Source organism: Salvelinus alpinus, chromosome 29, assembly GCF_045679555.1.
Source record: "Salvelinus alpinus chromosome 29, SLU_Salpinus.1, whole genome shotgun sequence".
Lineage (NCBI taxonomy): Eukaryota > Metazoa > Chordata > Actinopteri > Salmoniformes > Salmonidae > Salvelinus > Salvelinus alpinus.
In genome coordinates this window covers 33,740,301-33,768,219 of record NC_092114.1, presented here as the reverse complement: position 1 = coordinate 33,768,219, position 27,919 = coordinate 33,740,301, and the positions used below count along the sequence as shown (strand labels likewise).

The 27,919-nt window shown below is 41.6% G+C and overlaps 2 protein-coding genes across 2 annotated transcripts; both read left to right on the top strand.

Moving 5' to 3' along the window:
* The first annotated feature begins 531 nt into the window (after nt 1–531).
* LOC139558575 (LIX1-like protein) lies at nt 532–13,026 on the top strand. Its single transcript, XM_071373774.1, has 6 exons — nt 532–1,036; nt 2,327–2,490; nt 5,949–6,089; nt 6,272–6,367; nt 9,216–9,293; nt 12,637–13,026. The coding sequence occupies exons 1-6, from the start codon at nt 715–717 to the stop codon at nt 12,889–12,891; spliced, it is 1,056 nt and encodes a 351-aa protein (XP_071229875.1). The 5' UTR covers nt 532–714; the 3' UTR covers nt 12,892–13,026.
* A 6,480-nt stretch (nt 13,027–19,506) lies between these two features.
* Nucleotides 19,507–26,538, top strand: LOC139558542 (splicing factor 3B subunit 4-like). The gene is made up of 6 exons (XM_071373715.1): nt 19,507–19,639; nt 20,514–20,642; nt 21,000–21,542; nt 24,144–24,311; nt 25,641–25,802; nt 26,179–26,538. Exons 1-6 carry the CDS (start codon nt 19,606–19,608, stop codon nt 26,349–26,351), a joined length of 1,209 nt encoding a protein of 402 aa, XP_071229816.1. The 5' UTR covers nt 19,507–19,605; the 3' UTR covers nt 26,352–26,538.
* The last annotated feature ends 1,381 nt before the right edge of the window (nt 26,539–27,919 follow it).

Below are 27,919 nucleotides of genomic sequence, written 5' to 3'. Positions count from 1 at the left end.
TCCACACTATGAAGTTAGATGTGTTGGTTTAGGGTCTGTGTTTTAGTTAGATGTCCAGCTGATCTAGACCAGCGATAGTGAAGTTAGATGACTAGTTAGAAAGATGGATGGATGATGGGGTGAATGGATGGAGATGGATGGATGGATGAGTGGGTGAGTGGTTGGGGGTATGGGTGGATAGTGTGCGTTGCATAAATGGTTAAAAAGTAGTATAATTTAAAGGTATCTATCACTATGTTGTCATGGTCATTTACCAAATATCTTTACCCCTAAAGCGTTAGAATAATTATTTCAGTGGTTACTATTTTTCCAAAGTATTACAATGTAAGTTACACTACCCTAATAATACCCTGTAGAGCGTGGATTTTCAACAGAATTCCTTTACAGTTTTGGAGGCTACATTGTGTCCTAATATTTCCTCCTCCTGCATTGCTGGTTCAAGAAAATGGCCTATTCACAGCTCCCCTTTTCCACGTCTCTGATTTCCCCGCCCCTACCCCAAGATTGACAGCCAAGCAGCCTAATCCTCACAAAGACTAACGGGATTGGCAGAATACATTTTTCTCCGTGAGGAAAACACTTTTTTATTTATCACTATCTTTTTAGTTTCGTTTTTTGTCATTTTCCATTACATTATCAGCGAGGAAACCAGTATTTTCATCACGAATTTCCTCTATTGGTATTCCCCCTACTGTTGACGTTTACGCTTCAACAATGGAATCTATCCGCCCTCAGCGACTTCAACCAGGGATACGATTTGGAGCTGGATCGACTGGGACCCTACGCTCCTCTCTCCGGCCCGGGGTTACAGTTCCAACCGCACCTCTGCTGCCTCCCCCGGCCTCCCTATGTGCTTCCTCCGGACCACCCCCGCCGCTTCAACTCCACAGTCTTCACGGCACTATTGGGAGTGCGGGTCTCGGAACAGGGGTGGCTGGATTCGGTCTATGTAATCCAGGGAACCCGGCGGTCTTGAAGGAGGCGGTGGAGGCTGTTGTTCGGAGCTTTGCTAAGCATACGCAGGGCTATGGCAGAGGTAACCTGGAACAAATTAGTCGCAGAATTTTGGTCCTCCGACTTTCCCTGGCCGTGGTTGAAATGTAACTCACTGTAACTGTGATTAAACTGACAAAAGGGATGAAATAGTGTAGTAGTGCATGTGCAACATACAGTGTGTCACCAAAACTGCCCATCCAGTTGATAACAGTAGGCTACATGAACATACCGAGTTTATGATAGCCGATATTTTGTAATATCTAGGCTAATGACTACAGGATGCAGTTCACTACAGGATACTGTTGCGTGCTCATTTTACATAGCACCTGGGCACGCCATTCGAAATGTGTCACTTCAAGTCACCTCCAATGTTTTAGAGTAGGCCTACCCTATATGTTATACTATCATTCAAAAACCCAATACATTAAATGTGGGTAGGCCTATTACATTTTTATTTACATAAGTATGATGATGTTGTGTACTACTTAATCATTTTGAGTCTATGTGGACTTTTGGTTAGGCCATCATTGTAAATAAGAATTTGTTCTTAACTGACTTGCCTGGTTAAATATAACTGCCTTGAAAGTCAACGCAATTTGGACAGCTTCAGTCAGTTCAGTGTGTCAGTCAGTTCAGTGTGTCAGTCAGTTCAGTGTGTCAGTCAGTTCAGTGTGTCAGTCAGTTCAGTGTGTCAGTCAGTTCAGTGTGTCAGTCAGTCAGTTCAGTGTGTCAGTCAGTCAGTTCAGTGTGTCAGTCAGTTCAGTGTGTCAGTCAGTCAGGTCAGTGTGTTAGTCAGTTCAGTGTGTCAGTCAGTCAGTTCAGTGTGTCAGTCAGTCAGTTCAGTGTGTCAGTCAGTTCAGTGTGTCAGTGTGTCAGTGGGTTGTTCCTTGTTGTTTACTTAGCCAGAAAATCCTGTTTATATTATATCTCCAAATATGTGCAAAAGCAGTGTTCAGGTTTTAATCCTCGCTCATACACAATATCCCACTGTGTCACTTTTATTCTTTCTTAAATCCAAACCTGAATACCAAATGAGTACACCGGACCATATTTAAAGGTAGACTCAGCATTTATAACTTGAGCAATTGCGATGAGCGAGATGCAAGACTCACACACAGTATCTGTGCAAGTGTGTTATACTATCATACAGCGTGGTAGCCATGGGACCAAAACAGCGGAGAAGTTGAGCCTCGCGCTTCAATGCTCTTAGTTGTTGCGGAGATTGACCCACTATGCCGTTTACTTTCTGCATCTACGTCATATCGCTGAGTCCACCTTTATGACTCCATGCAGTCTAATGTTAAACTGTGTCATTTTATGTCTCATCCAGTGAACGTGGTGGAAGCCTTGCAAGAGTTCTGGCAGATGAAGCAGTCAAGAGGGGCAGACCTCAGGAATGGGGCGCTGGTGGTGTATGAGATGGTCCCATCAAACAACCCACCCTATGTTTGCTACGTCAGTCTCCCAGGGGGAAGCTGCTTTGGGAGTTTCCAGGTGAGCTAACCTGTGACCGTAGGCTGTCTCAATAAAGTTGTGGGCACTAAAACGCTCCTCAGGTGGAAGGCCCTCTGTATACTATCTCTGAGTTAGTGAAAGTGCTTGAAAAGTGTACTTATTATTACTACTACAGTATAATGGTTTAAAATTGTGTTGGTGTAGCTGCGTGAATGAAATTCCCTATGTGGCCATAACCTTAGGGATTTATCCGTCTGTCCAACTCTACTCATGCACAAATGCTTCTACCTAAATCAATTCTGCCAATCTGACTTGATCTTCCTGAGTACGTTGGCCCTGGATTTTCAGATCAAATGTCAATCACTGGGAACCTCTTCTGAACTGTCTTGAGAAATGTCAAGGGAGAGCAAGCGACTAATTAGGCCTGGGACATGTTTATGGGGGCACCCCGTAGCAAAACGTTGTGCAATTGAAAACAATGTTTATGCAGTGTCTTTGTTTACCAACTGCTGACTGTGCACCCATATTCTGTTGGAGTCATATAACACTCAGCAGAAATGTTTATCAAAAGAGACTTGCCGTACCGTGAGTTCATACATTTCTAGTATGTGTAGGTGATTCCTGTGAATCACAAAAATGTGAGTTTCTTATTGGAGAAGTACAGGTAGTCCCTCCCAGTTTCAGTCCATTTTCTTCTGTTTGTTGCCTAATGAACATGACCCGGATGTTTCTGGAACTTTCTCCTCACACTGTTCTGTTGTTTATCTGAATACTTCAAGAATGTGTTAAAGAGATTCTCCAGTACTTTTGTATACTTTTTAGCCAGTAGTTAAAGGTAGCGCTCATGAGTCAAAAGTGGTCCCCTAAAATTGTGTGCCATGTCACATATGTGCAGATATGTGCACAACGTCATTGCTCTCGCTCTGCTGTGTGTGCATGATGTGCCACTTGCTAGCTGTCACTCAATTGAAGCACATTGGTTGAACTTGAATTGTTAGTGGGCTGGCCCACGTGGGGGAAAATGGTGCAGCACAGCTCCCAGAAAAACTGTCGCTTTCATGGCAGAAAAATAGCTAAATCGGGGTTTAGAACCCAGTGTACCAATGAGTGTATGCTCGCAACACGTCAAACCAATTAAATGCCTTGCTTGGGTGGAGCTCCAGTAGTGCTCGCTAGATTAGTGTCGTAGGTGCAACAGTGGGTGAGGATGGCTGGGAAATCGCAGATTAAAACTCGATTTTGTGTATAGAGCACACTGCTGGCAAAACATAATTCAGTTTTTCCCCTAGTTTGTCTTCCATTTTCTGCAATGTTCCATATGCTAGTTTGCAACAACTCTCCGCAAAATGTTCCCTTTCCGGTCTGAAAACCGTGACAAACATAACACGTAGCACCAACGGGCATGTGAGGGGAGGATTCTTGAAATGTAACATCCAATCAAAATCTTGCCGCAGGGAGCCTGCAGACCATTCAAACTGTTTTTGCAATACAAAACTCTCCAGACATCCAAGGGAGGCATGACAACGACGTGATTTTGGAGGGATGGCAACGTGAGACTATATCCAGCACAAAGCGGGAGGTTTAAAAAATACTTAGTAGTCGCCAAAGTTCCAGAGCATGTCTTTAAACAAATGTCTTGATAAAGCTGTCTTAAGTATCTAATCAAGTGAAAAGGCATAGTAGCACATTTTACATAGTTTATAACTTGACCAGAACAGTTGAAGTGTGTGTAAATGTTGTTATATACACTGAGTGTACAAAACATTAGGAACACACACATTAGGAGTCCTTATATTGAGTTGCACCCCTTTTTGCCCTCAGAACAACCTTAAATCATCGGGGCATGGACTTTACAAGGTGTCAAGCTTTCCACAGGGATGCTGGTCCATGTTGACTCCAATGCTTACCACAGTTGTGTCAAGTTGGCTGGATGTCTTTTGGGTGATGGACCGTTCTTGATACACACGGGAAACTGTTGAGTGTAAAAAACCCAGCACTGTTGCAGTTCTTGACACACTCAAACTGGTGTGCTGGCACCTACTACCATACCCTGTTCAAAGGCACTTAAATATTTTGTCTTGCCCATTCATCCGCTAAATGGTACAGATACACAATCCATGTCTCAATTTTCTCAAGGCTTAAAAATGATTCTTTACACTGTCTCCTCCCCTTCATCTAAACTGATTGAAGTGGATTTAACAAGTGACATACATCAATAAGGGATCATAGCTTTAACCTGGATTCACCTGGTCAATCTGTCATGGTAAGAGCAGGTGTTCATAATGTTTTATACACTCAGTGTATATCAAATTTGTATTATTATTGGTTAAGGTGGATTATACACATTTTACAGCTAAAAGCTGAATTGTAATATACAGACCAAAAAGTTGAAGTTGAAGAATAAAGAAGTTGAGAGCGATAGAACTCTAGCTTCAGCCTGCTCTTGTGAAAATTGTGTAGTTTTGTATAGTATGCTGTGGTGGCAGAATTGAGTTTTCCACAACAATATGTACTGGGAATCCCAAATTGTAATGTCAGCATTACAAGAGATTACAAACCAAGATTAAATTCAATAGCTAACCATTGGCTAATCTCAAATAATAGTCTGTGGATCTGAACCACTGCTGAGGTGAAATACGCCACCACGTCGATAACTCCAGGCTGTTGGGTCCATCAAAAACATGTTAGCAAGGTATAGGAGTAGGACCTTACTTGTATTCAGGCTTAGCATAAAAAAATGGAATAAGGAAATTCTAAATTCAACTGAAATAAGGATGTAGAAAAACACTGTTGATCTCATCCATGAATGTATAAATAATTACATACAGTATGAGCCGTGTTCCTATCTTTGTTAAATAATCCACCAGTATCATTGAAATAGTAATGACTGCTTTAATGTACAATCTTTTTTTCAAATGTTATTTTCAATTCTAAATCATACTAGAACATAAGCATTGAGCCTACCAGAATATTCCATGGGAGGATTAAATGTTTTGCCATTTCTTCCTCTCCTCGAATTGGCTGGCTACAATGCATACTGTGGTTGGAAACTCATATGGTGGCTCATCTGGTTGTAATTAGAGCCAAATATTGAGTTTAGAAGGAGCCGTGACACCACTCCCCACATTCTCCCCCTCATCCCATTTGCACGGGGCCTCCTTTGCCTCTATCCTTCCTAACTCTTTCTTTCTTTCTTTGAAATAATAGCAATGAAGTGGAAGCATTGATATTACTTAGACATCATTCTGAAACATACATGAAACAAGATTAACATACCTTTCAAGTGCTTCATCTTTCAAGAAAAAGGTCATTATTAAAATTAAATATATATGACTTCCAGAAGACCCATACAATAATTTGACTTACCCATATTATGATATTGCGTGAATCACAGGGTCATAACGTTACAATTTATGCCAAAGGCAACATATATTTTGGGGGGACTTGGAAAACATTCAGAAAAGTACTAAATATGTTTTATGCTTTACTTTGGGCAGTTTTGTCCAACCAAGGCTGAAGCAAGACGTAGTGCTGCGAAGATCGCGCTGATGAACTCGGTTTTCAATGAGCATCCTTCCCGCCGCATCACAGATGACTTCATTGAGAAGAGTGTATGTGAGGCGCTGGCCTCCTTTAATGTGAGTGCCATTTCATGTATTTTTCAATGTACATTAACAGAAGCAGTGCGCACTGGTCTTTAATATAATCCATACTGTAGCTCCTATTAAAAGGTCATGTCCTTATGAGGGTAAGATCTTAATCTGATTGGTCTCTTAAGGAGAAAAAGACTGGATGATTGGACTCTACTTGTCTTTTACAGGGAAACCGAGAAGAGGCAGACAACCCCAGCACAGGAATCGGGGCGTTTCGCTTCATGCTGGAGTCCAACAAAGGAAAGTCAATGTTGGAGTTTCAGGTAAATAGGATGGAGTAACGCAAAGTTTGGTTACTTGTGATGATACAGTGGATGTTACGGCAATGAAATGTAAGAAAAGGAAAAGGTTGGACTGTATATGAGGCTAGTTTAGGAATGTTGGTGGCACTATGATACATTGGTCAGGATGTAGGAAATTAGGAGATCAGTAGCGATGTGTGGGTAAAATCACTGTGGAAGCCAAGCCATGAAAAAAAAGCCATATTACAACCTTCGTGTTGTGATAATTGGGCTGTTTGCTCTATAACCTGTTAGTTCATAAGCCTTGACACCGTGATATATAGACCTAAGGCCAAGACAATAAGAAGACACAGTGGCTGAATAAATCACAAAACCAGAGAGCAACATCTGTCTGGTGGAGTCCACAAAGCATATTGCATGTAACAAACAGTTACAAGACCTACAGCATGGTCAAGCAAGTTAATGTTTCTGACATTTCCAGACTACTAAACAACTATTGATTTAGAACACCGGAGACTTACCATAAGTCGCTGCATCCACTATTCCAGCTCCATTCCAACTTCAACATCATCAAATCACCCATGCTTAGTGTAACACAGTGACAACTAAAATATACCAAAATCGATTTAGTCCTATCAACATAAATATCATGTGGCTGTCCATGGTACTGATTTCTGTGTGTGCATGTGCGTAAGTAGAGAAACATGTTGACTCACCCTACTTGTAGAGAAACGCCAATGCCATCCTCCTTTCTTTCATTTTGACGAAATGGTCTATGAATCTGTCATACAGTACATGCTTTTAGTTTTTGTTGTCCTAGGCTACCTGGCTAAAGTGCTTGCTCGCTAGTCTAACTTCCTTTCATGGGTAACGATGAGCTAGCTAGTTAACATTAGCCTACTACATCTAGCTACATATTGAGCTTCCATCCTCTCAGGCCAGGGGCACAATGTATGAATTTATGGTTGGATCAGAATCAACGTTATAATCATTGGCCAGTACGTTGAATTAAGCAAAACCACATCTCCAAATCCCTATCTCCATCCATGGCTAATTTAGGAACATTTTTGCTAGCTAGCTAGCCACCGGAGGACAACAACACAACGAGATGCAACAATTCTAGTTTTTTTCTGTCAATGACATTTGGCTTTTGATGTGATGTGAAGCCAAATGCAAACTGTCTTCCCTTGAGACTTTCTTTTGGTGCGCCAGGACCATTCACAGTTGAGCTCATTCAGTTTAGCTCAACTCTGATTGGCTATTATTGTATACTTTTTTATTAAGAGAGACCAATTGCTTGCTGGCTTCCCTTGCATTCAATGTTACCGGAGGCAACAATATCATACTCTTTTTGCCCAGACGGCATCAGAGAGATGGGTTACTCATACAGAGACAGAGGGGCGCTGTTTTGCTCGCTCGGATGCTTTCTCCAGTGAGATACTTTCAGCCTCTCAAATCAAATTGTATTGGTCACATACACATGGTAAGCAGATGTTATAGAAGGAAAATTCCAAAACACAGAGAGGCGAAAGATACATTATTTTATGTTATTTAAAAAAATATGTTTCCTGGTACATTTTTTGGGGAAACATGGCTTCCCTTGGCATGGAGATGAGATGATGGAGATGAGGAATCCAAATACTGGGTATTCTTTGCACACACAGATACACAGAACACATGGGATTTGTTGGAGAATATGAAATTATATTATGGTTTCTACAGAATTATAAAAGAGGGAGATGCATACATGTTAACACAGACATGGCTAATGGTTCCAAAACTACTGGTAATTACACAAAGCAGATAGATAACTATATTGTCATTTAGCTTTGTAATTCCAGTTCATGAAAAAATAGAAACGTTTACTGATCAGCCCTAAACTATAGCTTAATGATTTATGATAAAGAAAAGCAGGAGTTATTTCTGAGTGTTTATTAAAGTTGGCTGGTTTCATCACCTCTGCTTTATGACTTACCACTCTGGTTTCCCAGGTTGAATGAAAGAAAAGTATGCAGTTGAACCTGATAAATGCAACGGTTTGAGACTCATGACAGCATGAACTAAAGCAGAGCATGCCAGTTTCGGGAGCAATTGAAATAATGTACATGTACATCAATTAAATTGGGACTTGACACACTTAAACAGAGATTTGACTTATTCAAAGTGCACTTATCAGGAATGTCAAGGACTAGAGATGTATGTAGATGTCAAGGACTAGATAACGAGACCCACTACATGAAGGAGTGTGAGGACCATCATGCGTGCAGAAGAGAATTGGAGCAAAACCATGTGGTTCCAGGAATTTCCTAAGAGCATGTTGGTCTGGCAAACAAATCTGAACAGAATTGCTGGCCTCCAGTCTTTCATTGTTTGTCATCCAAATCCACTCAATCTAATGCATGGATTGGTCTTTTCCAAACCACAGCTTATGATTTAGGGCTCTACACATGCAATCAAATGATTGCTACTTATTGACCTTCTCCCTCTTTTTTTAAATGTAACCTTTATTTAACTAGGCAAGTCAGTTAAGAACAAATTCTTATTTACAATGACAGCCTACCAGGGAATAGTGGGTAACACAGGGGCAGAATGACAGAGTTTTACCTTGTCAGCTCGGGGATTTGATCCAGCAACCTTTTGGTTACTGGCCCAACACTCTAACCACTAGGCTACCTGCCACCCCAGCCACATCTTAGCTCCCATTACCAGCCTTAAATCACTAAATCTTGTGACGTTGGCATTAAAAACTCAATGCCTTGTGTTAATAATCAAATTTGAAATTGTGCTTAGTGCCAAACAGTGCTTTCCATGTGGCGCAGCCACACACAACAATGCTGCTTGTCGTCGCTGAACTGTTTTTTTCTTTCAGGAATTGATGACAGTCTTTCAGCTTCTGCACTGGAATGGAAGCCTGAAGGCCATGAGAGAGAGACAATGCTCCCGTCAAGTAAGATCTCATTTGGATAAGAGTACTGATTATTGGTATCACTTTATTTCATAGGCTTGTTTCATTTGGTATTTGTCCTGGTATTAAATAAGACCTGATTTGGTGTCAATCAGTATTTTTTGGGATGTATTTCAAACAATTGTTTTTTTGTTTTCTTCAAATGTTTTTGGTTTATTTTGTGTGAAAGCAATGACTTGTGACTGTTATGTGCAAAAAGTAAGTAAGTATGTACAGCTGAAGTCGGAAGTTTACATACACTTAGGTTGGAGTCATTAAAACTTGTTTTTCAACCACTCCACAAATTTCTTGTTAACAAACTATAGTTTTGGCAAGTTGGTTAGGACATCTACTTTGTGTATGACACAAGTCATTTTTCCAACAATTGTTTGCAGACAGATTATTTCACTTATAATTCACTGTATCACAACTCCAGTGGGTCAGACGTTTACATACACAAAGTTGACTGTGCCTTTAAACAGCTTGGAAAATTCCAGAAATTATGTCATGGCTTTAGAAGCTTCTGTTAGGCTAATTGACATCATTTGAGTCAATTGGAGGTGTAACTGTGGATGTATTTCAAGGCCTACCTTCAAACTCAGTGCCCTTTTGCTTGACATCATGGGAAAATCAAAAGAAATCAGCCAAGACCTCAGAAAAACAATTGTAGACCTCCACAAGTCTGGTTCATCCTTGGGAGCAATTTCCAAACGCCTGAAGGTACCACGTTCATCTGTACAAACAATAGTACGCAAGTATAAACAGCATGGGAACACGCAGCCGTCATACCGCTCAGGAAGGAGACGCGTTCTGTCTCCTAGAGATGAATGTACTTTGGTGCGAAAAGTGCAAATCAATCCCAGAACAACAGCAAAGGACCTTGTGAAGATGCTGGAGGAAACAGGTACAAAAGTATCTATAGCCACAGTAAAACAAGTCCTATATCGACATAACCTGAAAGGCCGCTCAGCAAGGAAGAAGCCACTGCTCCAAAACCTTCACCTTCACAAAATAGATGGCATGAGGAAGCAAGATTATGTGGATATATTGAAGCAACATCTCAAGACATCAGTCAGGAAGTTAAAGCTTGGTCGCAAATGGGTCTTCCAAATGAACAATGACCCCAAGCATACTTCCAAAGTTGTGGCAAAATGGCTTAATGACAACAAAGTCAAGGTTTTGGAGTGGCCATCACAAAGCCCTGACCTCAACCCTATAGAAAATTTGTGGGCAGAACTGAAAAAGCGTGTGCGAGCAAGGAGGCCTACAAACCTGCCTCAGTTACTCCAGCTCTGTCAGGAGGAAATGGGCCACAATTCACCCAACTTATTGTGGGAAGCTTGTGGAAGTTTACCCGAAATGTTTGACGCAAGTTAAACAATTTAAAGGCAATGCTACCAAATACTATTTGAGTGTATGCAAACTTCTGACCCACTGTGAATGTGATGAAAGAAATAAAAGCTGAAATAAATCAATCTCTGTACTATTATTCTGACATTTCACATTCTTAAAATAAAGCGGTGATCCTAACTGACCTAAGACGGGGAATTTTTACTAGGATAAAATGTCAGGAATTGTGAAAAACTGAGTTTAAATGTATTTGGCTAAGGTGTATGTAAATTTCCGACATCAACTGTGTGTGAGCAAATTTGAATATGTTTCCATTTCTGGCACCTCAGAGAAAAATATTTGGACACATCTGGGTCCCGTGTGGCTCAGTTGATAGGGCACTTGCAACGGCAGAGTTGTGGGTTTGATTCCCACGGGGGACCAGTATGAAAAAGTATGAAAAATGTACACACTCACTACTGTAAGTCTCTCTGGATAAGAGCTTCTGCTGAAGGTATATGGGTATACTACAAAGCAGGATCAAATAATATACCAGATAACTTGCTTGAATATTCTGAAAAAACTTTTATTGTTTAGAAAGATTAACTTGAAATGAGTATGGTGTAATTGACTCAACAAACAAAAACACATACTTAAGTTTATTTCTTAATGAATCAGAGAATCTATAGTTAATTCTGTTTGTTTGTCAAAACTGGCTGGCTAACTCATTGATCCTCCTTTGTAGTATACCCCTCTGGTGTAAAGGAAGGGAAATATAGCTACATCATAACTCAAACTTCTCTGTTAAGTTTCAGCAACAGAATAACTGATCAAACTAAAGAGTTATTTGAGAAAAACATTTGCCTGACAGTTTCCATTAAATCCATCAAGTTTTGAAAATAAAACATATCCCTCATCCTTACAGACTGCCAGTGATAGTATTGAATTATAATTCAACTGGTACAGCCAACACCACATCTCAGTTCAACTGAAGTCCAGAATGGGGCTGAAACTCACTGGAGATAATTGACTGAGTTACACTCTGGCTTGAGTTAAGTTCCTTCAGCATGACATTCCATCCTATCTAAACCACATTGTGTGGGCTGAATGAATACCTATGAAGTGACTCCGTTCCAGGCAGAGTCGGGTGACCTAAATGTTTGTGTTCAGTCCTCATTATCTCATGCATCTTACATACATAAACGACTTTTAAGGCGTCAATTACGAGTCTTGATCGGAGTTTGATTCAAGTTTGAAAAAATGTTTTACCAGAGTTTAAAGCATTTTTCTTTGACTTCATCTGATCTCGAACATTAACATGTTCAGGCTCTATGCACACACCTTTAAGATTTCATCCCCCACCCGTCATGTTTGCTAATCTAAACATTGGAGCTTTCTGACATCGTTTTTGCAGTATGGGGGTCAATTTAGGCAACTTCCAATTCATGAAATGAATATAAATTCACCTGAATAATATAATTGTGGCTCAAACCTGCCTTTTGCCAATCTACGCCATTCAGATCACAAGTCAAAGAGGAGGAAGAGCAACCAGCAACTCCACGATTGGGATAGATACGACTCAGTTGTATTATGTTTTCTAGGGTTACGGAGTGCTTTTGCCCTGTGTGTCTCTTGACTGATTTAAGTATTATATTTGGTCTGGCCTTATGCCTTTCATCTCAATGGTTAAGGAGAGGGGCTGAGCCACTGGAGTAATTAGCTCACCCAGACGTCTCACATTCCTCATTTGAAATTATGTTATTGCTGGCCACGCAACTCACGCATTTGTGGTTCCAGGTCGTTTCAAATCCAGGCATTTCAGGATCATTAAACATAATCTGGAACTCAATCAAATCTGCACTGCTAGGACACCAGTACAGTTGAAAAATATTATATGATTTAATGGAGCATTTCTGTTTCCTACCCAGCTAGCCTGAATTTTCTAACGATCATGGCCATGGCGTCAATAAGGTCCATTCCGGCCTAACACCTTTTTTATTTTGCTTTCCCCTAACAGGAAGTGCTGGCTCACTACTCCCATAGGGCGCTGGATGATGACATGCGCACCCAAATGGCTGCTGATTGGGTGAACCGAGAGCAAGGCGTGGCTGGCACCATCGCCCAGGAGGTGGCGGCAACAGATCGAGAACTTGAGGAGGCCAGGCTGGCCGGCCGGGAGCTTCGCTTTCATAAGGAAAAGAAGGACATCCTGATGCTGGCTGTTGGCCAACTGGATGCAGCCAACACTGCCACCCTGCCTTCAACCTGCTAGGTATACGCTGGATTCCAACCCCATCATTTGATTCACTTCCATCTGCCCACGTTGACTTCCCCCTCGCGGTTCTCAAAAAGTCTACATAGGTGTGGGAAACATAATAGTAACGCTGCATAGCTTCCACCATATGGCTTTTACCTATTCAGTCCGATCAGATCTGCGAGTTGGGAGTCAAGGGCAGATGGAAGGAAGTTGGTTGTCAGTTTGGAATCTGGCCTTAGAGATGGAATGAGGAAAAGTGGCCAATAACCATTGATTGTATAGAGACTAGCAATGCAGCCATTTAGGACCTTTCAATTATAAAACAGTGAGTGTTCTTAGATCTTTCAGCAGTTTTTTCCAGACCAATACTAATACGCCTGATTCAGCTTCTGAAGGTCTTGACAATAAGTTGATTAGTTGAATCGGATATGTTAGTGCTAGTTTAGAAAGTCATTGAGGGCCTTTTGTGCTGCCATTTTATTGGGTTTGTGAAATTCACATGGAATAATGAACTGTTATCATTCCTCTCATTCCCTTTCTATGCTGGTAGACAACGCTACCACATGGGTAAAGTTAAAGCCCGTCACTTGCCTTTAATGATCGTACAGGACATAATCACAAGGATATTGTCACAGAACGATCTTTCTCACCAAAATAGACCCATGTCTGTTGCTTAAGCATGATCTATCACTTCATTAAGGACTATGAAAGTTATTTGAACATTTATGTATTGCTCTTACATTACAGATCTTATATACAGAGGTAGGATCTTAATTTGATCACTCTTTTGTTGCTGAGACTTTTCCTGCACCACAGGAAATGCAGATTAACTTTTGTAATTGACATAAATTTACTGAAAACCCACACTAACACACGGTTATATAGTATTTCACTTTTCATGTAGCCTACTTTTGGCCAGATGAAAGCCTAACCACCGCTCAAGCAACATTATGGACTAAACTTTCAAATCCTGTTGCTGCAGGATTATTTTGCAGTGACAACATAGGTTAAATTAATATCTTACATCTGTAGAGTCTATCATTAGTGATAGCCAGCCTTATTTGCGAAGAAAGAACCGCTCCTCCGACTCAAACTGATGTCACTCGTAAAATAACTAATTGCCTAGCTTTGCTTGCTAGAATGGATTGTTTACACGAATGTCAATTATCCAACAGTTTTTTTCTGGCCTTGCAGCTTAATGACTAAACGTTATCATTCTAAGTCAGGATCATTTACTGTCACTAAGCCATTTTTAACTCTATTATTAGGCTAAAACGTACACAAGTGATTTAGCCGATACTGATATCCAGATTGACAACTGCATTGGTGCTAACAACTGTTCAAATGTGAGTAATGTGTGCAACACAAAAACATAGCAAACACAGTGAACAAACGTACGGTTGTAGTAATATATGGGATTGCTGTTTCCCCCTAACCACAAGTTACTCTCAAGGTAAGACTTTTATTAAAGTGTTTTGGCAGCTATACGCTTCCCATAGAAAAATTCAATGGGCAAAAAAAACATTATCCATGTAGAATCTCCATCATAAATGCTCCATGGAAAGGGTTTTTAGTCCAGGACTAGGCTTAATCTTTCAGCCATTATGAAATAACAGTGGATCCTTCTTGAATTCTTTTGAATTGATGTTGTTTGGGGGATTTTCACAGAGGCTTTACCATACCGGTACGAAATGTTATCTAGTCATGCGATCTGCTACTCTGAAATTCTCTTGAAATAGACCCATTTAGAAAACACATTTATTCAGGGGTCAGAACACACAGAGAATCAACTCATGTTCATATTAAATACCATTAAATGCCTATGTCATATCACAATGGCAATATCACACTGACAGCTACAGTAAAAAATGAATGCGAATAAAATGCACCAAACATCACGCTAATGTTGTATCATAGTCCCAATGTCTTCTTGAGTTTAACATTGTATCCTACTTACTATATGTCTCTTGATGGAATTGTCTGTGGTATGTTTTTTAAGAAAAGAAGCAGAGAAAAAGATTTAGCTAACTTGCCCTAACTTTCCTGAATGTAATCATATCCCAATAGCAACATAAGTTGACGAGATGCCCATTAGTCTTGGATAGCATTTACATCGCTTCTTCTTTCATTGACAGTATCGGTTAGTGTTTTTAGTTTTCCTACCAAGCCAGGGTAAGGCATTTCCCATGGTTCTCAATATCTATAGACCTGGCACCTGTTTCTACAAACAAAAGCCATATCAATTGAAGTGCAATCCATTGTATGCTTGTCCTAATTAAATTAAGAAATTAACCTTTTGTTAAAACACACAGCCAGGTCCATAATTATTGGCACCCTTAAAAAAGATGAGCAAAAAAGACTGTATAAAATAAATAATACAAATATTAAGCTATATTTCATGGTAAAAATAAATGGGGATTTAGATTACTTTATACTAATATAATTGCTCAGAGAAAGAGCTTTCGTTTAACCAGTAATAAAAATAAATGAGAAAAGATAGTGGTAAAACTCCAGCACCCTCCCCTTGCAAGGATAACGACACAGGGCCTCTTTCTAAAATGTTTTATAAGATTGGAGAACACCTTGGGAGGTATCTTAGACCATTCCTCCATACAGAATCTTTCCAGAACCATTATATCCTTCGTATGCGCTTATGGACTGCTTTCTTCAATTCAAACCACAGGTTTTAATGGGGTTCAAGTCCGGAGACTGAGATGACCTTTGCAAAATGTAGATTTTGTGGTCAATTAACCATCTCTTTGTGGATGTTGATGTGTGCTTGGGGTTATTGTCTTGCTGGAAGATCCATTTGCCATCATCCTCCACTTACGCCCAAGTGTTTTTGGCTAAAATGTCCTGGTACTTGGTAAAGTTCATGATGCCGTTGACCTTAAGGGCCCCAGGACCAGTGGAAGCAAAATAGTCCCATAACATAAAAAATGCACCACCGTATTTTACCATAGATATGAGGTACTTTTCTGCTAATGCTTCTGTTTTTCAACGCCAAACCCACAACTGTTGTGCGTGGCCAAAGAGCTCTATTTTCATGTAATCTGACCTGTCCTGGGGCCCTTGTTAAGGTCAATGGCATCATGAACTTGTAATTTTAGCCAAAACCCTGGTTGCCTCTGCCAGGAGGAGGTTGACACTTGGCTGCAAGTAGATAACTGACTGTATTTGTGTTAGCTATTGGAAATCATATTTCATGAAGTGTCTGGTAGGTGTATTCTCCCATCATGCTTATTTGTGTGAATCATATATATTTTTACGTGTATGTAATGGTGTGTTACAGATGGTTTTTATGGCAGTTGTCTGCTCACCATTAATCACATACATTGTTAAAAAATGTAGTTGTTTAATGTTTGGGTCTCACTTTTATATAAAGTGTAGCTAAAACAACCAATCTTACATGGTAATTAATTACATTGGCAGGTATATTGTTCACATTGTTGTAAGAGTATGGTTTCCAATTATTATTTTTTTGCAAATCCAATACGTTTATAAATGTAATTTTTTACCAGATTGTTAATGTGTACCTACACTGTAATTACACTAAACCTGTCTGTGTAATTACCATGTAAATACATGTTTTAGTGACACTTAATATAACTTGGGACTAATGTTTGCGTGTTATTCCTTTTAACACAGGTTGCAATCTCTTTATAGACTGTTCAGTCATGTTATTACCCTGCCTTCTCGCTTATCAAGTTGTGCATGATTCATAAATCCATTTGTACAAAATGTGATCTATATAAACTTTGTTTTATACAGTCCTTATGTATTTTATATGACCAGTTTTAAATTGTTACTTTTTTACTCAATGTAGGTTTCTATTTAGATTTGTATACATAAAATGCAATAAAGCAGCCAAAAACAACCCTCACTGATTCCAATGTCATCCGTTATGAAAGAATGAAAAGAAAAGCGTAATTTTCTGGAGCACACTTCCTCGTGAAAAAGTCAGTTCTCCTAAAAACCCAGAATCTCTGATTGTCTGTTTTTCCACTAAAACAGACTCCAAAGTGCCTTTCTACTATCTTACTTCAAGTCCCAGAGTCCTTTTCTTCCTCTTCCCTGATGACCTGCATTAACAGAGCTACGGTGAGGATGTGGGGGAGGGGGGATCGTTGAAGCCCACAGACACAGTGGGGGTGCTATTACTGCGGAGCTGTGGCTCAGGCACTGTGCCTCCCAGCTGACGGATAGAGTTGCACATAGGACAGGGGTAGTCCGAGAGGCCCTCGATGTCCTTGAAAGCCTGGTTAATGATGCGGGCCCTGCAATGGTCACAGTAGAAGTGTCCGCAGACCAGGCGCTGTAGCCGGGCCTCGTAGGAGATGCAGTTCTGGCAGTGCGGAGGGTCGAGGTCCAGGGAAAGACTACAGGTCTGAGGGCTGCTCTCCTTGGCAACATGTACCACTGTCGCCTCTGCTGGCGAGCTGTTTCAGGGGGAAGAAGGAAACCAATGTTCATTACCTCTTAAGACCTAGCTACCATTCATTTCAGCCTTTTAATATACAGTTTACACTCCCTTACGTATTTATTTGGACAGTGAAGGTCAAACTTTTAATTCTCTATACTCCAGCATTTTGGATTTGAGATCAAATGTTTCGTATGAGGTGACAGTACAGAATGTAATCTTTTATTTTAGTGTATCCATTTAACCGTTTAGAAATTAAATCACTTTATGTATCTAGTCCACACATTTGAAGGTGTCATAAGTATTTGGACAAAATCACTGTATTCATGTTTCCAAAAGTTTTGTATTTAGTCCCATATTCCTAGCATGCAATGACTACATCAAGCTTGTGACTCGACAAATTTGGATGTATTTGCAGTTTGTTTTGGTTGTGTTTTGGATTATGTTGTGCCCAATAGAGATGAATGGATAATAATGTATTGTTTCATTTTGTGGTCGCTATTTTGTAAATAAGAATAGAATATGTTTCTGAACGATCCTACATTTATGTGGATGCTACCATGATTACGGAAAATCATGAATGAATCGTGAATAATGATGAGAGAGAAAGTTACAGGCACTAAGATCCTATCTCCAAGACATGCTAACCTCTCACCATTACCAATAACAGGGGAGGTAAAACAGATATGTATGAAAGTACCCTAAAATGAAATGTGACATTCTATACTGTCGCCTCATATGAAATATGGGATCTCAAATCCAAAATGCTGGAGTATAGAGCCTAATTGAAAGTTTTAGCTTCACTGTCCAAATGAATATGCTATAGCTTTTAAACTGAACATGTAAATGTGACTATTTGACAACTCTAGTTCAACAAAGTGTCTGAGTGAGTGAGAAAAAGGACATGGTCAGGTCACCTCCATTCTACAGGCCTCCATTTTATGCCAGGGAGATTACATTCAGTATATTTTTGGTTGTGTATCAGCTATAACTCAATGCTTGTTCAAGGATTTTAGTCAGTTAAAGTGTTGGTAACCTAAACTAAAGTTAACTATCAGAAATAGAAGAGTTCATATTCCATGTACCTTTAACTATAACTCAATTTGTCTGTGCATTATATATATATATATATATATATATATAGCCTAAATTACGCAAAGTGGCAACCACTCACCTCTGAGCAGTAGATTTTGCACGTCGGGAACAATCAAAGCCCATGGCAGCAAGGAGTCCACGCATAAAGTCCATGTGAGACTTTTCATGATACCTCTGGCAAGACAAAGATATGAATTATTTGTTCTGTTTGTTGTCCATTGTCTCACTAAACCAAGGAGCCTGTAGCCAAAGGAGCCTGTATCCCATGTACCTATTACTCAAGTTGTTAGTGATTCCTGTAACATTGACTTGAAACAACTATTTAAAGAGTCAGTTAAGTAAACAAACTTGTTCTGAAACCGGCACAGCCAGGTATGTGGCCACTTTATCTTATCCAAGAAGTCACGCTCAAGTGAGATGTAAACTCGAGGAGCCTGTTTCACAGGTGTTTCCATTAAGGCAGTCACTGTTAGACAGCCATTGACAATTACACAGAAGTGCATAGGCTGAACCCGAAAGTAAGACATAATAAGAGATACCATTATAATACATTGTCAAAACAGGCAGAGACAAAGGTATAGGCCTATGAAAATGTTACAATGTATTTGTAATTATGTTCCAGCCCCCCGACCATCTGCTAAAAACAATAACAAAGCAGATCCCCCTCCCCCCTATCCCCCGCCTCTGTTTTCGTAAAAAGTTGAGGGATGGGCCTGAAGAAAGGACTGACCCTCCATGATATCAATATTATAGTTTCAACCATGTTTTGAGGCTATACAGTGTTTGTTTACATTTACATTGTTTGCAGACATTGGAGTAAAACAAGCTTATATTTTGGGTTCTGATGTGGTACGACTAAGCTCATGAGGCATTCATTCATACGTTTTATTCTTCAAGACTCAATGGGTATATATCATTAATTTATATATCCAAAAATGGATGTACTAACTGTAGTTTGACCCTATAAAGAATGCACGATTCAGCACGATATTGGCAAAAAATACAGAAAATAGTGAAATGTGATATTAGCCGAGTGTCGTTTTAATAATATGTGTGTGGGGGGCAGCTGCATCTTGAATGACAGCTCACCGGTACAGACAGCCCACCACTAGAGGGCGACTTGAACTAATTGCGTTCTTTGGTTTTGCCGGATATGTTTCTTGCCCATCAGATTAACAACTTCCGCATAACGCTGCCCTCACGCCGGATTTAACATGGCGGCAGGACCGATTTCGGAGCGTAACCAAGGTAGATACGTCTTTATATTTTACTATGAACTTCATCAAACGTATCCATACGAGTAGTTTCCATTACATCTGAACCAATGGCCTGAAAATTATAGCTATAAATCTAGCTGAATGAAGACGTAGCTAGCCATATGCCTTGTCTGTGTGACTCAATTCCATTGCCAAACAAAGCTCGTTTACAAGCCAACGTTTGCCATATGTATTGTAACAGGCTAGATAGCTAGCTATGTCTTTTTATGTCCTGCCAGACTCGTCCGATTTGTCTCTAATGAATCCGCCGGGCTATGAATGGGTAGCTAGCTAGCTAGCTCATGGCACGGCCATATATCTAAATGGGACTGGCTCAAAGAGGGTAACATTAGCTAGCTGGACATGTTCCTAGCCTTGGTTGACTTCGCGCGTTGGGCGCACACAATTTTTACATTCAGCAACATTTAAGTAATTCCGCAGATGCTCTTATCCATAGCGATTTTTTAAATATATATTTTATGTCACACACCGGATAGGTGCAGTGAAACCGGGGACCTTTCGGTTACTGCCCCCAACGCTCTCAACCGTTAGGCTGCACCCTACTTACCGTCCCTGTCTTTGGCAAAACTGCGCTCGTTTTGCAGGGTTTGTGCTCTTGAACCAAAGACGTGATGTAACTGCAGCGTATGCGTGGAAAGTAGATGTAATGCTTTCTTGTGCAATGTTCGGTAATGTAAGTAATAGGAACCGATATAGCTCCCAACATAGAAGTGTTGCTAAAAACAGGTAACGGTAGTCATTTCCGCACGGCTTGAAAATATCTTGTATGGCATGGAACCATAACAAGGTTTAATGTATGGGCTTATACCCATCCACTTAATGTTTTGCTCTCTCTGTCACGTTAGATGCCACTGTGTATGTGGGTGGTCTGGATGAGAAAGTGGCTGAGCCACTGCTGTGGGAGCTCTTCCTACAGGCTGGGCCTGTGGTCAACACACACATGCCCAAAGACAGAGTCACTGGACAACACCAAGGTAAGTAACACACACACACTCATAAACAACGCATTGGTAACAAAACGGACACATACCATCAGTAAGACCAACCAGATATGCTACACTTTGTTGTCTAACCCCAGGGTTTCTTTCACATGGTGAGGTGGCGCACTCATGTTTAAAAATAAGAACTTTGTCAAACTAGCCTATGCAAAGAAACAGATCATTGTAGATTAGGTCTATGCTATAAAAGCAAACGCGTCACTTGTTGATGTCGTGTCATTTTTGGAGACTCATTTAGAGACAAATAGCCTGCAAAAAAAAAATGCTGATCAGAAATATAACTGTTAGTCTTATTGAATGTTATTCTTTCCTCTGTCCCCACCCCTTTGTAAGGTTATGGCTTTGTTGAGTTCCTCAGTGAAGAGGATGCGGACTACGCCATCAAGATTATGAACATGATTAAACTATACGGCAAGCCCATCCGTGTCAACAAGGCCTCAGCGCACAACAAGAACCTGGATGTTGGCGCCAACATCTTCATCGGTAACCTGGACCCGGAGATTGACGAGAAACTCCTCTACGACACGTTCAGCGCCTTTGGGGTCATACTCCAGACGCCCAAGATCATGCGCGACCCGGACACTGGCAACTCCAAGGGCTACGCCTTCATCAACTATGCCAGTTTCGATGCCTCTGACGCGGCCATCGAGGCCATGAATGGCCAGTACCTGTGCAACCGACCAATTACGGTGTCATATGCCTTCAAGAAGGACTCCAAGGGCGAGCGGCACGGCTCGGCTGCTGAACGCCTCCTAGCTGCTCAGAACCCGCTTTCGCAGGCTGACCGGCCGCATCAGCTATTCGCAGATGCACCGCCACCCCCTTCTGCCTCAACGCCTGTCCTCACCACCCTGGGACCTGGGATGTCCATGCCTGGTAAGTGTGTGTGTGTGTGCACCAGGGTTAAATAATTTGATTTCAGCTTCATCAATCAAATCAAATGTATTTATAAAGCCCTTCTTACATCAGCTGATGTCACAAAGTGATGATCAGAAATCCAGCCTAAAACCCCAAACAGCAAGCAATGCAGATGTAGAAGCACGGTGGCTAGGAAAAACTCCCTAGAAAGGCCGGAACCTAGGAAGAAACCTAGAGAGGAAACATGCTATGAGGGGTGGCCAGTCCTCTTCTGGCTGTGTCGGGTGGAGATTATAACAGAACATGGCCAAGATGTTCACATTTTCGTAAATTACCACCGGCGTCAAATAATAATAATCACAATGGTTGTAAATGGTGCAGCAGGTCAGCACCTCAGGAGTAAATATCAGTTGGCTTTTCAGGGCCGATCATTCAGAGTATCTCTACCGCTCCTGATGTCTCTAGAGAGTTGAAAACAGCAGGTCTGGGACAAGGTAGCATGTCCGGTGAACAGGTCAGGGTTCCATAGCCGCAGGCAGAACAGTTGAAACTGAAGCAGCAGCGGGGGAGAGAGAGCAAGCGAACATACTTAAATTCGTGCGGGACACTGGATAAGACAGGAGAAATACTCCAGATATAACAGACTGACCCTAGACCCCCAACACAAACTATTGCAGCATAAATACTGGAGGCTGAGACAGGAGGGGTCGGGAGACACTGTGGCCCCGTCCAACGATACCCCTGGACAGGACCATCCAGGCAATATATAACCCCGCCCACTTTGCCAAAGCACAGCCCCCACAGCACTAGAGGGAAAGCTTCAACCACCAACTTACCATCCTGAGACAAGGCCGAGTATAGCCCACATAGATCTCCCCCACGACATGAACCCGAGGGGGGGGGCGCCAACCCGGACAGGAAGATCACGTCAGTGACTCAACCCACTCAAGTGACGCACCCCTCCTAGGAACGGCATGGAAGAGCACCAGTAAGCCAGTGACTCAGCCTCTGTAATAGGGTTTGAGGCAGAGAATCCCAGTGGAGAGAGGGGAACCAGCCAGTCAGAGACAGCAAGGGCGGTTCGTTGCTCCAGTGCCTTTCCGTTCACCTTCACACTCCTGGGCCAGACTACACTCAATCATAGGACCTACTGAAGAGCTGAGTCTTCAATAAAGACTTAAAGGTCGAGACCGAGTCTACGTTTCTCACATGGACAGGCAGACCATTCCATAAAAATTGAGCTCTATTAGAAAGCCCTGCCTCCAGCTGTTTGCTTAAAAATTCTCGGGACAGTAAGTAGGCCTTCATCTTGTGACCGTAGCGTACCTGTAGGTATGTACGGCAGGACCAAATGAGAAAAGATATGTAGGAGCAAGCCCATGTAATGCTTTGTAGGTTAGCAGTAAAACCTTGAAATCAGCCCTAGCATTACCAGGAAGCCAGTGTAGAGGCTAGCACTGGAGTAATATGATCACATTTTTTGGTTCTAGTCAAGAATCTAGCAGCCGTGTTTAGCACTAACTGAAGTTTTTTTAGTGCTTCGTGTACAACCATCAAGATTAATTGTCAGATTCAACAGAAGATCTCTGTTTTGTCCGAGTTTAAAAGTAGAACATTCGCCGCCATCCACTTATGTCTGAAACACAGGCTTACAGGGAGGGCAATTTTGGGGCTTCACCATGTTTCATGAAAATGTACAGCTGTGTGTCATCAGCATAGCAGTGAAAGTTAACATTGTGTTTCCGAAATGACATAACCAAGAGGTAAAATATATAGTGAAAACAATAGTGGTCCTAAAACGGAGCCTTGAGGAACAACGAAATTTTGTTGATTTGTCAGAGGACAAACCATCCACAGAGACGAACTGATATCTTTCCGACAGATAAGATCTAAACCAGGCCAGAACTTGTCCGTGTAGACCAATTTGGGCTTCCAATCTCTCCAAAAGAATGTGGTGATCGATGGTATCAAAAGCAGCACTACGTTCTAGGAGCACGAGGACAGATGCAGAGCCTCGGTCTGACGCCATTAAAATATAATTTACCACCTTCGCACGTGCAGTCTCAGTACTCTGACGGGGTCTAAAACCAGACTGAAGCGGTTCGTATACATTGTTTGTCTTCAGGAAGGCAGTGAGTTGCGCAACAGCTTTTTCCAAAAAATTAGAGAGGAATGGGAGATTCGATATAGGCCGATTTTAGTTTTTTATATTTTCTGGGTCAAGGTTTGGCTTTTTCAAGAGAGGCTTTATTACTGCCACTTTTAGTGAGTTTGGTACACATCCGGTGGATAGAGAGCCGTTTATTATGTTCAAGCACAGGAAGCAGCTCTTTCAGTAGTTGGAATAGGGTCCAGTATACAACTTCCTAAATCCTTCAGGTATTTTGTGGGGGTACTTAGATAGTAATCATATAGTCAGACCGTGCTCCGTAGATTTGTAAGAGTAAGAATGACAAAAACGTGTTTTTCCTCACAATGTGAAAATTTGATGTTGGCTTCACAATACCTTGACTATAACTTGTTCCGTAACACCAACACAACATTAAAACATCTACATCAAGATAATTTCAATTCAGCTTTTTTGTTGTTGCAATTTCTCTCTCTGATCCTAATTTCCAGGCATGCCCCCTCCTGGTGCCTTCCCTCCTGTACCACCCCCTGGATCCATGCCTCCTGGCATGCCCCCCGGCATGACCATGCCCCCGGCCCCAGGGACACCAGGACCCCAGGGAGGGGGCTCAGGCCCCCCACCCGGCCCGCCACCCTTCCACCAGGGCATGCACCCGGGTAAGTCACTCACCCCGACCATATAATTGGATTGAGTACAACAGTCAGGAAAAGCTTGCCCAGATTGTTAAATATTGGAGTTTAAAATGTAGTGTGTGAAATGTTAAGGTACTGCTATTTCTGGTAAGAAAAGAGAACATGTGTGTGATGAGATGCATTAATAAAAGTATGTGGACACCTGCTCGTCAAACATCTCATTCCAAAATGTTGGGCGATTATGCCTGGCTCGCAGACTGTGTTCCGATTCATCCCAAAGGTGTTTGATGGGGTTGAGATCAGGGCTCTGTGTAGGCCAGTCAAGTTCTTCCACACCGATCTCATCAAGCGATTTCTGTATGGGCCTCGCTTTGTGCATGGTGGCATTGTCATGTTGAAACAGGAAAGGGCCTTCCCCAAACTGTTGCCACAAAGTTGGAAGCACAGAATCGTCTAGAATGTCATTGTATGCTGCAGCGTTAAGATTTCCCTTCCCTGGAACTAAGGGGCTTAGCCTGAACCATGAAAAACAGCCACAGACCATTAATCTTCCTCCACCAAACTTTACAGTTGGCACTATGCATTCATGCAGGTAGCGTTCTCCTGGCATCTGCCAAACCCAGATTAGACCACCAGACTGCCAGATGGTGAAGGGTGATTCATCACTCCAGAGAATGTGTTTCCACTGCTCTAGAGTCCAATGGCGGCGAACTTTACACTTCTCCACCCAAGGCTTGGCTTTGCCATGGTGATCTTAGGCTTGTCATGGCCGACGAACAGTTATTGTGCTGACATTGCTTCCGGACACAGTTTGGAACTCGGTAGAGAGTGTTGCAACCGGGGACAGACGATTTTTACACGCTTCAGCACTCGGTGGTCCCGTTCTGTAAGCTTGACTGGCCTACCACTTCGCAGCTGAGCTGTTGTTGCTCCTAGACATTTCCACTTCACAATAACAGCACTTACAGTTGACTGGGCAGCTCTAGCATGTCAGAAATTTGACCAACTGGCTTGTTGGAAAGGTGGCATCCTATGATCTTGCCACATTGAAAGTCACTGACCTCTTCAGTACGGGCCATTCTTCTGCCAATGTTTGTCTATGGAGATTGCGTGGCTGTGTGCTCGATTTTATAGACCTGTCAGCAACGGGTGTTGGTGAAATAGCCATAACCTCTCATCTGAAGAGTTGCCCATATACTTTTGGCCATGTAGTGTATATGCAGTCATGCGTGCATGCATTTTACATATGGGTGGTCCCGGGAATCGAACTCACTATCCTGGCGTTGCAAGCGCCATGCTCTACCAACTAAGCTACTGAGGACCACCACCAATTATATTGTTCATGTCCAACAGGAATGTCCCAGATGTCTATGCACCCTCATGGCCATCCCCCAGGTATGGTGCCTCCACCGGGCCCCCCAGGATCCAACCAGCACCGGGCGCCTCCACCCCCCGGCATGCCCCCTCATCCACACATGGGCATGCCACCGAGAGGGCCCTATGGGCATCCCATGGGTAAGTGCTGTGCCTTCACAAGGCTAGGGGTCAATTCAACTCAATAAGGTTCAGTAGTTAATCTCAAAGTTGGATAATTAATTGCCTGTTAGTTGTCTCCTGATTCATGAAACCAAAAGTGGTAAATTGTTTTGCATCACAATTTTTCTTAGTTTAATGCTACAGTCTGCAATTGGTACGTCCATGTTGGACTTAAAAAAAAATATATATTGTAAACAAACATTTTTACATATTTGTCTAAAGGGACACAAAGACATTTATAAATTGTATGGATATCCAAGAGGTTTGTTTCCTGATATCCTTGTTGAAATGTGCTGGTGTATGAGATAATATCTAATTGTGTGAATCCCTTCTCTCTCTCCCCCCACCTACACAGGTCATCCCATGCATCCAGGCATGAGAGGACCCCCTCCCCCCATGCCCCCACCAGGCTACGGTGGGGGTCCCCCTCGTCCGCCTCCGTTTGGCTTCCAGAGGGGGCCTCCAATGCCACCGAGGCCCCCCGGCGGCCCACCCCGAGGCCCCATGAGAGGACCAATGCCCCCATAGACTACGGAGGACCACAGCAAGGCGCATGACCATGCTTTCATTTAGCTTTCTTTTTCTTTTTTTCAAAGTACAATTTGGAGACGTGGTGTAGCTCCATTATTTTTTTTTATAATACATTTTTAAAACATTTTCTTCACTGTACAGATCCCGAACAAAGGTTCGGAATAAAGGTTTTTAATACAACAAATTGGGTCTTTCAATTGATGTCAAGTGATTTCAGTTTTCTTCGATGAGATTTAATTCAGAACATGCATCATGTCAATTAACTTGTGCTTTCCTAGTACAAACATAAGACACAGCATGTAGTTGATCTCCTGAATAGGTTAGAAACTCCAAATGTGATCAAAAGGCCAGTTGTTTGAGACCATTGGTAGCCTGGAGAGAAGGTGAGGCATGACCATAATGACAATATGAATTAGAAGGTTATGTTTTGACCAGACAAAGCACAAGTCAGTTGACAGGTTCCAGACCAAATAGAAAATAAAACGTATTTGCCTATATAAACCCCCAAATATTTTTTATAAACCCCCAAATACAATGTTGCTATAGGCAGTGCTTTGAGGGAAAGCTTTGAGTAGGTTACAAATATTTATATATGCTTCCAAACTAGAAAAAAAACATTAATATCTGTGCTGCCTCCATGTTGAATGTGGTTCTCACTCAGTCTGTTGCCATGGTTATTGCAGATACCACTTGTCTGATGTTGTGGGTTATGGAGGAGGATGTATAGGGCTGCATAATCCTACTCTGATATTTTAAGCAATTTTTGATCATTTAAATGAAGGATATTGATTCTTGAAGATTAAAATTGGTTGATACCACCAAGCCCCAGTTGAAAACGGGGACTGAAATCGGCTGAAAATGTGTCTTTAGAATCATCAGAAATGGACACAAAGTTCTTTGTGGCTGGACCCAACCTAGCTTGACCATGGAGACAGGATATTAAGTGTGTCAGCCCAAACCTAGGTCAACAACAACAAAACAAGGTTGAGGGAAAATGTCTTCTGGTCGTGAGAATCTTCCAGGGGTTTCTTCCGGTTTCAGGGTATCTGTTTTTTTAGGTATGCACTCATTTCACGCCACTTCGATAAAGCTACGACCGGTAGTGATTTTCATAGCAGGTTAGGAGAGCTTTTTTTGTTGTTGCTAACCCTAACTCTTTTCCTAACCTTAACCTCAGTCTCCTAACCTGCTGCGTTAATTGTCCTAACCTGCTGCAAAAAGAACATTCCAGTGGTAGCTTTATCAAAGTGGTGTGAAAAAAGTGTTTCTCTGTTTTTTTAGGTGGATAATGTTCCCTTACATTATGAATGAGACTTATTGTACTCATCCTGACCTATGATATTTACATTTGAATTATTAAGCAGTTCTTATGAGGTTTAACACATGCAAACGAAGATGCTTAAAACACAATATTAGATTGGTAAATTAAACCCCCCTTAAAAATATGTTAGCTATTTTCATAGCGGTAGAATAACTGATATTTTCTGCCTAACTGAGCTGTGCAGGCAAGTCATGGGTATTAAATAATTTAAGCTTAATTATTAAGCTTACTGGTGTCTTCAGCA

Excerpts from the sequence above, each read along its gene's own strand:
- LOC139558542 (XM_071373715.1), top strand. The coding sequence starts at position 19,606 with ATGGCGGCAGGACCGATTTCGGAGCGTAACCAAG. Across the intron at positions 21,543-24,143 it reads ACCTGGGATGTCCATGCCTG|GCATGCCCCCTCCTGGTGCC; the intron begins GTAAGTGTGTGT and ends CCTAATTTCCAG. Across the intron at positions 25,803-26,178 it reads GCCCTATGGGCATCCCATGG|GTCATCCCATGCATCCAGGC; the intron begins GTAAGTGCTGTG and ends CCACCTACACAG.
- LOC139558575 (XM_071373774.1), top strand. The coding sequence starts at position 715 with ATGGAATCTATCCGCCCTCAGCGACTTCAACCAGGGATACGATTTGGA. Across the intron at positions 1,037-2,326 it reads TACGCAGGGCTATGGCAGAG|TGAACGTGGTGGAAGCCTTG; the intron begins GTAACCTGGAAC and ends TGTCTCATCCAG. Across the intron at positions 2,491-5,948 it reads GCTGCTTTGGGAGTTTCCAG|TTTTGTCCAACCAAGGCTGA; the intron begins GTGAGCTAACCT and ends TACTTTGGGCAG.